At 43.3% G+C, this 13059-nt stretch overlaps 1 protein-coding gene across 1 annotated transcript; it reads right to left on the bottom strand.

Moving 5' to 3' along the window:
- Window positions 1-1498: 1498 nt before the first annotated feature.
- On the bottom strand, window positions 1499-12573 carry KCNV1 (potassium voltage-gated channel modifier subfamily V member 1). The gene is made up of 4 exons (XM_059165749.1): window positions 12124-12573; window positions 10423-11713; window positions 8947-9476; window positions 1499-5736 (listed from the first exon to the last, which is right to left on the bottom strand). Exons 2-4 carry the CDS (start codon window positions 10887-10889, stop codon window positions 5225-5227), a joined length of 1509 nt encoding a protein of 502 aa, XP_059021732.1. The 5' UTR covers window positions 10890-11713; window positions 12124-12573; the 3' UTR covers window positions 1499-5224.
- Between the last annotated feature and the right edge of the window lie 486 nt (window positions 12574-13059).

Genomic DNA, 13059 nt, shown 5'->3' with positions numbered 1-13059 from the left:
GCCCTTTCTAAAAGATATGGGCTACTTTTGCTCACGACTTTCCATGGTTGGTTCACATTTTCTCAGAACTGGGCTATTATCAGAGACTTTTTTTTTTTTTTTTTTTAACCCAAGCCGCCTCACTACCTCCTCTTCACAGGTGTCAGATTTGCATCATGGTCTGAAAGTTCTTTCCAAGTTCTCTAGACTCCTGTGTATCCTTCACAGGCCTTCCCCCAGCCCTGAGTAAATGTCTTAGATGTCATCAGTATTACAATAATCACCCGTTTTGGCATCTGCTTCTCAGAGGACTTGAATTAACAGAGTTTGGAGAAAATATAAATAATTTGGAGAAAAATAAATAAGAAAATATAAATAATCAGGAGATATGTATTGAACATTCAGGTGTAGATATTGAACAGGCAGTAACGTACACAAATCTGAAGATGCAGGAATTGAGACGAGAGGGTTAGTCCGGAGGTAGAAATTTGGGAGTTGACTATCAGTGATATTTAAGCCATGAAACAAGAAAATCAATGTAAATAGAGAGGAGAAGAGGTCTGGGGATTAAGTGCTGATGGAACACCTCAACCAGAAAAGATGAGTAAGCAAGAGGTTGGTGGAAATCAAGAGAATGCAACAGAGAGGAAGTCAAGTGAAGAAGGTTCTTCAAGGAAGTCGATACTCTTGTAAAATGCTGCTGATGGATCAAGCAACATGAATTCTCAGAATGAATGATTGAATTTAGCAATGCTGGGGAATTGCTGACCATGAGAACAGTTTTAGAATATGTAGAGGAGGGAGGCTGATTTGAGTGGATCTTCAAGAAAGAATGAGGAAAAATTAGTGGATATAGAAATGGAGCGTCAAAGTTCTGTAAAGGAGTTTTGCCATAAAAGAGATCTGGGAGAGGAGTGTTTCTTAGAGGGTGACATAGATTCTAGGAGTTATTAAAAATTCATTTGCTTGCTTTTGTTTTTGTTTTTAAGATGGGAAAAATTCATCATGCTTATATGTTGATAGAAATGATCCCGTAGCAAGGGGGAAAATTGATGGTGTAGTAGGAAGAGGGGCTAGGCTCTCTGAAGCCATGTCCTAAAACTGCAGAGGAGGGAGAAGATGGACAGTTCAAGCCACATGATAGGAGGAAAGGCAGAATGAACAGGCACAGGTGGAGGTAGGTGGATACATGTGGGTGTCGGCCCTTGTGGAAAATTCGATTCTATTTTCTGAGTGAAAGTGCAATGAAAAGGAGGTGTTGGAGGTCTATATTTATCTAGAGAGTGAATACATTCAGGAATTGCAGTGTGATTGCTTAGCAGCATTAAGGACCCATTTGGGGTTGTAGGCAAGAATGTAAAAATGAAAGCAGTCTGCATACGTTGTTTTTTTTTCTGTCCTCGTGATCAGCTCTGTGGGGGAGGCCCACGGAGGCACGAGATCGGATCTAATTAGGGTTTGAGTCTTACTGATTCCACAGCAGGAAGAGCGCGGCAAGGGGAGTTGAGGGGATAAGCGAGGGAGAGATTCTAACAGAAGGCAAGTGAGGACGTTTCCCAGTAACCCTAAAGACATGCCGCATAAACAATTGCCAGTGTGGTTTATGAGTAAAATGCCTCCTATGGGGCATTTTATTTCATGTATTAGCAAAGAGGTTTGGGAGTGGTGGTGCTTTGTGAAGGAAAATCACCAAGGGAAGCCCTAAAACACGTCATTTGTAACCGGTATCTTGGACCTGAACTGAAGGACTGATAAGACACAGATATTAATGGTTAATATTTCAAAAGAGCAGGTTTTTCATGTTAACAAAATGTTTCAGCGGAAATGTTCGTCAAAGCATTAATCTTACCCAATGATAATCTGTTGCTCCGATAACTTGGGCCAGCAGGTATATTTTCTGCAAAAGCTTAGTCAAAGATTTTAATCAGAGTAAGAATTCCACATTGAAACACAGCACTGAGATTTCTACCTCAGTTTACTTCTTTATGCATCTAATACATTATATTTAACACTAATTTGCATTAAAATGATAGATGCAATAATTCCTTATATATAAAAGAAAAGAACCTAGTAACACATGCTCATCTTGCCACACTTCTGCTAGAGACACCACAGTGACTTCTTAAAATTGCTCTTTTAGATATTCAGGCATTACCTCTGTGCACACAAATGTTTTTAATTAGTGTTCTCTAAAAAGCTTAAAGAAAGCCAATAATTCCATTATTTATATTTCCAAATTAAATACATTGTTTTGTAGCAATAATTCCTACATTTGTGAAAAAATATTAAATGTTTTTCAAATGACAGGATATAAAATTAACAGTTATTTCATGTTATTTAAATTAAATTTGGCTGGCTTATATGTACATTGCTGAATAAGTACGCTGATACTTTAACAGCGAAGTTGACTAAGCGATGGTATTTAAAATTTTCTTTTGAAATGTCCACATCTTGACAAAATATATACTGCTAACATATCACATTTACGAAGTACGTGTTAAGAATCTTTGATGGTAGAAAAATGTATCTCTATGGAATACATACAGTTTTTGCATTTTTCTAGCTATTAATTATTCTACAGATATTTTTCTTGTCTAATAATGGCTGTAAAGCATGGCAATAGCTGTTCCTTTTTTTTTTTTTTTTAAGATTTTATTTATTTACTTGACAGAGAGAAATCACAAGTAGGCAGAGAGGCAGGCAGAGAGAGAGGAGGAAGCAGGACCCCTGCCGAGCAGAGAGCCCAATGCGGGACTGGATCCCAGGACCCTGAGATCATGACCTGAGCTGAAGGCAGTGGCTTAACCCACTGAGCCACCCAGGGACCCAATAGCTGTTCCTTATAAGCACCATTCCACCTCTGAGAATAAGCTGAAATTTTTCTTAAGGCAACTTCTCTATCCACAAGAAATTGGCTTGCCTGGCTATGAAATGAATCCCTATCCCCAGGCTGTGTGGGAATAATGAAATCTATAATATGACTTTCAGGAGTATCTTTTTTGGGGTCCAGCAGATTGGGGTTCATTCTGGACTCTGTCACCAGTATGTGGAGTGTGTGAATTTAGGCAGGTTATTTTACCTTCTTATATCTCATTTTTTTTTTTTTTTTACCATCTGTGTTCGCCTCAAACCCTCAGATAGAATATTAAATATAAGAGAATAGGACTTAGTCTGGTTTAAGAATCTCCAGTGCCCAGCCCACAGATGGGTCCTAAATAAATATTTGTTGAATGAATAAATATAATAAACTAATACTTATACCAGCATAATAATAATTGTTTAATAGGGATATTTTGGGATTAATAACAGCATACACAATGAGTATAGAACACAAACCTGGATCAGAGCAACTATTCTTAATGGGGAGAGTTCTAGAGAAGCCACAGGAAGTTTGGCTTCTATACCTAACTTCTGTTTCATCTTTAGACTATGGATGGAATTTATACTAGAATTAGTGGCCCTATGCTATACTCCAGCACCTGTGAATTGTGTAAGAGGGAAAATATTTATTTTATTACCATTCATATCTCTTAAATCTTTCATAATATTTGGGAGAAGTGGAAATAAGCCAAGTGGATTAAAATGTTTTAGCATACAATCTGAAACTCATGACATCACTGAAAATGTTTTCAGAGCTTAAGCATGCATACCAGAAAACCGGAGGTAGTATATATGATATTTTATTGATTTAAGATGCATATTTAAAATTTTTACATATCCAAAATCTGGATGCATTTTATAATCGATGGCCTCTTATAATGGAATGGCTTCTCTCCTCTTTCCTCCCTTCCTCTTCCTTCCTTCTCCCTCCCTTTCTTCCTTCTGTCCTTCCCTCTTTCCTCCCTTCCCTGTTTTTTTGTGGTTCATAATACAATAGGCTGTTTTAAATAGACTTGGTGAACTATGGTATAGCCATATATTAAAGCAGTGTTTCTCAATGTGTATTTCTTAGCACAATCTAACCCTGGCAAAGAGCCTCCAAAGCATTTTTTCCTCTAATTTTCCACCCCACGAGATTTTAACACCATAGTTATACTCTATATAATCTATTCGTGTACTGCATGTATATATCTGTTTTAGGAATAAAGGGACTCATATTTTTGCCCCCAAGAACCAATTTCATCCCCTTGGAGGCACTACTAAACACACTGAAAATGCAGGTATTAGTTTTTAAAATCTCCTCCACTAGACTATTGGGAATCATAAACTAATTCTTAGGTGTAGAGCTTTGGGTTTTAATCATACAACAGAATGTCCATGAATTCTATCATTATCATGGATGCAGTCTGAACATTTGCTGTATGCCCCAGCACTCAGAGATCTATGATATTTTTTGTTAAAAAATAAAACATCTTCCAGTTCAACTGGTGGTATCAGTCAACATATCATTCTTATTTTATAAAATAAGACTATGTAATAGTTTCAGTATCTATATTTAGGATGTTCACAACTTCACATTTTTTATATTTGTGATTTTAAAGACAATTTGAACACCACATCAATAAAGAGATTTTTGAAGACCCTCTGATTTCCCAGGGATGCGGAAGACGCCTGCCGTAGGCTACAGGAATGCAATCAGTGGGGAAGATGAGAAGGCACAGTTCTCGAAGTCTCTATAAAGCCTCTTCTGCTGTTGGCTAAGCAATTTGGGGGTTCCCACCTCAGATGGTAACAATGGGAATCAGAACTTAGTCCCTCTGTGACCAGGGGTTTGCACCAGAGAGAAGACAGGGTCACCATCTATGGCCGTCAAATGGGGATTTTTGCTTGCAAAAATTGTTGTATTTAACAGCTTTAACTGATGGAGAAAGGACTGATTTATTTACTTGGAGAAGGTCTTTAAATAGCCAAGTCGTTCAGGATGTTCCTAAATATTCACTTATTTTTGCTCTGGGCTACGCAGCTTAACTCCCATTCTCTTAAATTAGTGATGCAAAGAACTTCTAAAATCAGTGATACGTAAGCTTTAAACTTTGTGGTTTGTATTGCACTCTTATTTTCTAGTTGACGATTCAAACATTTGGCCTCCTTGTATTGGGTTGTGTTAAATGACTAGTGGTGAGACTCAGTGTGCACTTGGTTTGGGGGACCTGAACTATTCTAGCAGACCAAGCAATGTATCAGTAAAAACTAACACGGGTGATACTCAAAAGAGACTCTTCAACAGTACACAGACATCCATATCAAGACTTTATCAGTTGGGTTTAGTTGTACACAAGCTTTTGTACATAAATGGAAAGTGAATTCAAAACCAGAAATCATCGCCCCCACTGCTCCTAGTACTTGCCCTTTCTCTGCCTTTTAACCGAAGCATCTCCATGATGCTCCGGGCATAGACATCCCTCAAGTTAACGCTGATATAGGAATCGGTGGCTATATTCTTGGTGAGTTTCTTCAGAGCTTCCCGCTGTCTGACGGCTGCTTCCTTCAGCTTTAAGGTGAAGTAGCAAGCGGAGAAGCGGTCGTTAATAATGGCGATAGGCAAGGCCAAGACAAGGATTCCTGATAATATACACATGAAGGCCACGATTTTGCCCGTGGTGGTGTCTGGTCTAATGTCCCCGTAGCCCACGGTGGTCATGGATGTTGTAGCCCACCACCATGCACAAGGGACACTTGTGAAGGTTGTGTCAGGAATGCTTTGCTCAGCAAAATATTCCACAGTTGAAAATATAGAAATTCCCACAGACAGAAATAGGAGCAGTAGGCCGACTTCTTCGTAACACTGGGTGATTGTCATCCCGAGGGAGCGTAATCCTGGAATAGAACAACTGTCGTCAGTCACTGGCACCCCTTCCTCCCCTCGCCACCTTCCATTTCCCTTTCTTCCCCTCTCCTGCCCGGCTCTCCGCCCACAAACATGCATTTCACATCTAACACGTCTCCAGCATTGGGCAGTGTTCTGGGGATACCGAGATGATACATCATCATCTTTTCCTTCGGGGAGCTCATAGTCTCGTTGGTGGGGCCCGATTGCAAAGGATAGAAAGAAGTCTAGTTAGGTTCATTCATCTACTTATACATTTACTAAACACCTACTATGGAAACACCCACAAAAGGTGACAGATGAGGTTACAAGGCAGGCAGGGGATGATGGCAGGAATGACATTTTAGTCCTCACTTGGCCAGGCCTGCTTTTCCGTGCATCACTTTGGCACACAGTTTAATGCTGTCTCCTTACATTTTATGTGTCTGCTTTATTCACCCTCCTAACGAAGCTGAACATAATCAGGGCATTGCTGTCTGAAAGCCAGAAACAGTAAAGAGTGTCCACCAGGAGAAGGAAGTGAACCAGCAGGAACAAGTTAGGCTTCAGTGACCGCACTGAGATGAGACCACGTTCACCGTCCACAGGGCATCTTAAAGGCTTATCATGAGGGATTTCTGAACTCCTGTGACATGTACTCAAATTCGCACCCATAGTACCAAAGCTATAGGGAAACATTTCCCTGGAGTACATAGGATTTCTGCTTTTCTGTAAGGAGATAGACCTGAATACAGATTATTCTTTCACTGCGAAAAGGTACGGGGGACTGAAGCTACTAGGAAATTCACTCACTATGAGGCACTGCTGCATTCCCTACTTCTATGTGATACCCAAGAGAGTCCAATCCCATCTCCAGAGAAACTCAGCCCTAAGGAGAGTCAGATGAGCCCATCATGGGACTAGAGGTTGAAAATGGCATCTCCCCCGGCATCAGATTTCACAAACACTGCTAAAAATTTTGAAGTCATATCAGCCTGAAGGTCAGGCTGTCTCTGAAGGTCAGAGTAATACCTTTTAGAATCATTTTAATCTTTATTCACTAGCAAGTATTTGAAATTGCATTAAAATCCCATTTGTGCTCTCATTATTTTTAAATTTTGTTCTTAAAACTTTAAGATATTCTTAAATTATTTACCAGCTACTTTTAAAGATTAAGGAACATTAATTTTGACATTTAGCTTTAAAAGATTTTTTTTTTTTTTTTTTTAGAATATCTTTTAGGAAACTGGCCTTGATGTGTCTACATTGAATTGCATTTCTGAAATATATTGACAGCATGAGAAAAAGCAGTGTTTAGTAGACTGTTTTCATTTCAAGATGAAATGTTCTAAATAATTTTGTAAAGAAACACAAAGTGGTCAGAATTTCTGTATGCTACATCTATTAACTCAGATAATACTCAAAAAACAATATGAGATTGATGCAATTATTATGCCATTTTCCTGATGAGGAGACTGAGACAGAGAGAAGTGGCATGTCTAGTACAAAGCTACATAGCCAGGATTTACACTTTAGCTCTCTGGCCCACCATTGTCCTCCTGTTATTCTAGAATACCTCTCAACTTGTATTTATAGTTAATACATAGGAAAATATGTCATCAATTGCTAAATGTGATGCACAACATAAAATTGTCAAATATTTATGTAAGCTTTCATATCCTTTCAATAAATTAAGGCTTTATTAATACTTTGTACTGCTTTGGAACTAAAAAAAAAAACTTTGAAGAGGTGACATGGTGTAAATTACTATTATTTTCTTTTTCTTTTCTTTTGGGAAAAAATGTAGTCTTCACTGGGTGTTTTTAAATCGAATCTTGTAAGGAGTTTATAAATACTAGGAGAAAGCATCCTATTATGTGTGTCAGAAAACAAAGAGTGGTACTTCTAAAAGTTGTTGGAAACCCCATTATCAAATCCCTGCTCTGTGAGACTAGCTAGGAAAATACACTACCAAAATTATGTTAGGAGGAGTCCTAATTACTTCAGACATGTGGGGAAAAAACATATTTGAAGTTAAGTTCACCCTATATGAAGAGGGAGAGACAATGACCCTCAACCTCATTTAGGTGACCAGTCAGGCATATATTTAGGGAAATAAGGTGGTAATGGGACTTTCTAGCTAAATTACTTGTATTTTGTGTATTGCGTTAATATGTACTGTCTTAACACGGTATCCTCCTACTCCTACTCCTACTGCGTTTTCTAAAGTGGAGTCCACCAAAATCCCTTGTGAGCCTGTTAAAATGTATGCTTCTCAACCCACCCCCAAATATTAAAATCTGTCTCATCACAGATTGGGGCTCAGAATTTGCTTGTTAACAAGCTTTTCAAAGGGTTCTTATTTTCATTAAAATCTAACATAAGGGAACTCCAGAACATCCAACAGCTACAGGACCAGCCACTGAGAATTCTTGCCCTTAGGAACTCAAGAATCATCCTTAATGGATTTGTGTGACCACCCCAGACCTTGACTCTAACTTTCATGCACAACTGAGTGTTGTGTGAGGATTTCTCTAGGGAGAGCGTTCATTAGATTTTCATTAGATTTTAAGGAATTCCTGTTACCATCTCTCTCATGCATCCAGGTTTACGGACAAGAAAAATTCTCAGATACTAACTAAAGCATTAAAGCATTTAATCAGTGTCTTCAGCTTTCTTCCAAAGCAAATATATCTATTATCTCTTCAAAAAGTATGGGATGGCCACCAGTGCCTGGTCATCGCACTTTCCGCATGGCTGAAGAAAGCCCTACAAGGCTGACTTTATTTTTTGCCTAGGAACGTGTGGGGTAAGCCCTTCCTTGGACACAGAAGAGAAACTGGCTTATGTCCCTATATATCATGAATAATTTATGCATCTCTTTATATGCTGTTCATGCATATTTTATCTAGAACCTTCTACAGGCAGAGTAATCTTTAATTTTTGTACAACTTCTGAGCATTGGGTAAAAAAATCGAGGTTAACAAGCAGTCAAACTGTTTTTCACTTGTCTTATGGAGAGAAGGAGTGGGAGAGATATCTTCTCCTCTATAAATCTTCAGGATTTTGCTTCCCAACACCTTTTTGGAGATCCTGGTTGGGTAAAGGGTGGGAGTTGGTAATTCAGAGTATCAATTCACAGTCACTTCTCTTGGACTGTGTAGTCAAGCACATGATTACAAACAATGGCAAATTAAAAAGCATCACTGAAATTTGAATACCTGTGGAATGTCTGCCCAGCTTTAGCATGCGTAGAGCCCTGAGCAGCCTCAACACCTGCACAATGCGTCCCACATTTTCCAGCTCCTGTGTCGTCTGGCTCCCACTCAGGCTCTCTACCAGAAGCGTGATGTAGAAGGGCAGGATGGCTAGGAGGTCTATGATGTTCGGCACCTTTCTCAGGAAGCGGCACCTGTCCCGCACGCACAGGAAGCGGAGGACAAACTCCCCGGTGAACCAGCTAATACACACGTACTCCAGGATTTCCAGCAGCTGCAGGTCCAGCCAGCTTAATTCAGCTGACATCAGGGCCATGTTGACGATGGACACCACCACAAAGATGATGGAGATGACCCCAAAGATTCGAGCAGCTGTGGAAGATCCAGGTTTCTCCAGGATGTTCCAGAGCTTCTGCCGGACAGTGGGACAAGGTCCTTGGGAGAAGTCCTGTTCACTCTCATGTTGACTTTCCTGGTCTTCTGTGTCCTTCTTAAAATCTAACGTTTCACTCAGCTCCTTTCTTCTGAAGTATCTTTTAGAGAAAACAACTTGGTGATTAATCTAACTTTTCAAAAATAAAGATGTCAAAAGAAAATTAAACTTAGCAGTGAGGTCATGCTTTTTATGTTAGTAAAATGCAGGAAATGTCCATTCATATTTTACCCAGGCTGTCTCCTTCCCACAGTACTCAAAATTTGTTCAGGATTATTATTTTTAAAATGACCCTTTCTTGGTGGAGGTTTATACAAAAAGATTTATATACAACAAATCTATTTTAATGCAAGAACGTAAGTTTGCCATATGGAACTTTTGTGTGTGTGTAATGGAAACTTACATTACAACTTAGTTCATGAAGAACTAGCACTAATACCAAGATAACAGCAAAGTCATCATCAAAGTCCCACAAACATTCCCAGTCAAGGAACCAATTTTTTATCTCCTGTATTTAAAGCAGTTCTCCCTCCAAGTTTAAAGTTAGTGTTCTTCAAAAACAAATGATGTATTTATACGTTGGCTAACTGAACATTAAAAAATGTCAAAAAAGAATAAAGAAATAAAAAGAAAATAAAGTTAGTGTTCTAGATCTGATAAATGATAAAGCTCCCTAGTGTTCTAGCTCTGATAAATGATAAATGATAGAGACCTCCATCTCTATACATGCATCTTTTGGATTACAGCTTTTCTGACTCATTTATTCCATCATCAAATATTTATTTCAGGCCTGACCTCCTTTACCTTCAAAACGAATCGGCACACGTTCATTAAAAAAGGAAGAGGTTCCAAAAGTTCCAGTCCAAAGGTGGCTCTGACGCTTTCCAGACATCACCGCCACCCGACCTTAAACAGCTCAGAAATGGCCTCAGGTACTCTGAGGCCTGGATCCTGCGAGGCTCCTGTGAAGCTCCTATCTTACCTCTGCTGCCCTCTCCCCCGCTGCGCCCGCCTCCCGGCCCAGCCACCGCGCGCCTCTCGGGTACCTGTCCCTGCAGCAGGAGTCGATGCTGAGCTCGTCGATGCCCCAGTACTGGATCTCCTGAAGGAAGGAGAGCGCGCACAGCTGCTCCATGACGTGCAGGCGGCCGGTGCGGTAGTAGTGCAAGACGTAGCGGAATGCTTGCGAGCTGCGGTCGAAGAAGTACTCGTTGTCCACGGGGTTGGCATCATCGCAGAACTCCAGGGGGCTGGGCACGGCGGTCAGGGCCCCGGGGCGGCGGCACGAGGCCACCACCACCGCCAGCTTGCCAAGGCGCGTGTGCGGGAAGCAGGACAGCGCCTGCTGCGAGAGCACGAAGCGGCTGCCGCCCACGTTGACCGTGAAGCAGTCCCCGAGCGCCAGGGGCTCCCCTTCACCCTCGCTGCAGAAAACGCTGGAGTCCAGCGAGGTCAGGGAGCAGCTGTCCAGCGGCGAGTCCGGCGGCGCCCGCCCTCGGGGAGGCAGCTCCATCCCCGCCGCCGCTGTGTGAGGGCGCCACAAAGTTGGGGGGCGCGCCGGAAGCCTCGGTCCAGCGAGGGTGGTGGCACGGCCCCTGGTGGCAGCCGGGATTTCCCTGACTCCCGAGGAGGGTGCCTCCCGCCCGCGCACCTCTCCACTCTCCACCCCCTGTGCTCGTTCCGCCTGTGGCCGCTAGGGCGCGGCGAGTGCGCGATCGCGGCGCTCGGGGCCGGGGCGCCGGGGCTGAAGGGTCGCGCCGGAGGTGGGGGGAAGCTCAGACGCTGTCTAGGCGGGGACAGTCCCGGGGCACCCTGCCGGGCGCCGAAGCCCTTCCCGGACTCACGCCCCCCGCCCCCACCCCCCGCCCCGACCCCTACTAAGTTTATGCTGGAGATTCCCTGCCCGGGAGGTGTACGGATTCAATGCTTCGCTACCGAGGGATGGAGCGGGCGGGGAGGGAGAGGTAGGAGATCTAGAGGGAGCGGGGGGCGGGGGGGGGGACGACAAGATGACTCTGGGGGGAACGAACCGCGGCCAGGGGCGGGGGTGGTGGTAAGATTCACTCCAGCCCAGGAGACCAAGAGGAAAAAAGTTCAGAAAGCAGGGGAAGTGGTAGCCGGGTCTGAGTTCTCTCCAACTTGAGGCTCTGTATTCCTCCGTCGTCTTTTCCTGCGGAGGCTTCAGAGGCCTCCCCGGGAGCGGTCGCTGGGGGCGTGAGCACGTGGCGGAGGGTGCCCAGGGCGAGGGGGCCACATCATCTGCTCCCATTCATTCTCATTCAGGTCTGATTGTCACTCACGCTCTATTTCCTCCTCCCTCCCTCTGGTTTCGACCTCCTGGTTGAGGAATAAGGATAATTGGTTTTGACTGTTAACTGAAGTCCCAGTGAGTGACTAAGGACTAGGGATCACCGTTTGCCGCCGCGTATCTAGGCACTTTGCGCCCTTGGGCCCTTGGGTTTAGCCATTTCTGCCGGCCCAAGTTTCCCAGAAAGCAGGCGTTCTGGGCTTGTTCTCCGGCCCAGAGCGGAGCTCTCCTTTTAGAAGGGAAGGCAAAAAGACAAGGAATAGAACAAGGCGTGGGCTGGGGCAGGAGTTTAAATAGTAACGCCGACACGGTAAAGGGAGCAGCCGAGCGCGGTGCCCAGGTGAGCCTAGAGGTGTGCCCACCGGGCCCCTTGGAGTCGCGCCCCGTCCAACCTGTTGGACACGGGGCGGGGGGTGGGGAGGAGGGCAGGGTGACTCACCTTCCGCTCCCCGCACATCTGCGCGGCGCTCGGAGGTCGCGGCTGGTTAGGTGGCCTTGCTTCGATCTCCTGGTGTGCACGTGAGGTCTGACTTGACAGATCCGGGAAGCCTGTGTTCCAGGCTGAGCTCGGCGCCGGCGCTGCGCTGGTTGCTCAGACTCGCCTCATCTCCACCGCCTCCCGCTCCGGCCCCTCGGCCGCCCCCGCCCGCACTCGCGAGCAGTTCGTGGTTTCCAGCACCAGCTGTGGGGAATGCTGCGAGCCGAGGGAGGTGAGACCGGAGGAGGAAGAGAGAAGCACTCGGTGACTGAATATTATATTCATCCTGAAGACACCTCAAGGATTGCTGTTTGGATTCCCGTTTGCCTGAGCTGTGTGTTCACACACGCTCAAGAACATAAATTTTCCATAAGTCTGCGAAACTCAGGATTAGGGTAGTTACAGTAACTGCTTTGTGTGGCATGGTTCAGGGTTTTCTCAATATTTCCAGCAAGCATCTGGGAATCTTGCATTTTTCGAAAAGTCTTTGTGAGAAAGTGTGAAGCACACATCTTTTTCTTTTTGCAAGTAGTTTTAGAGACCATATATAAAGAGATGAGCAGGGAGCTTAGTACAGTGGGAAAAACTTTCATAAACTGACTCGAAACCGGGCTGTTTGGTTCTGGCTTGGCCGGATGGCTGTGGGACCTCCAGCTGTGATTTACTTCATGGGCCTCAGTGCCTTCCTTAGCAAAATTTCATGTTTAAAAAAAAAAAAAAAAAAAAAAAAAAACAAAACAAAAAAACAACAACTTGGGGCTGATTTTATGCCAGGAAATTTTGTAGTTCTTTTACTCATTCAGCGCCTTATTTAATCATAATAACAATACTAGGAGGTAGCAGCATACCCATTCTTTTTTTTTTTTTTTTTAAGATTTTATTTATTTGAGAGAGAAT

Source organism: Mustela lutreola, chromosome 3, assembly GCF_030435805.1.
Source record: "Mustela lutreola isolate mMusLut2 chromosome 3, mMusLut2.pri, whole genome shotgun sequence".
NCBI classification, from domain to species: domain Eukaryota; kingdom Metazoa; phylum Chordata; class Mammalia; order Carnivora; family Mustelidae; genus Mustela; species Mustela lutreola.
Note: the sequence above shows the minus strand (reverse complement) of the source record. Positions and strands in the feature narration are given on the sequence as shown.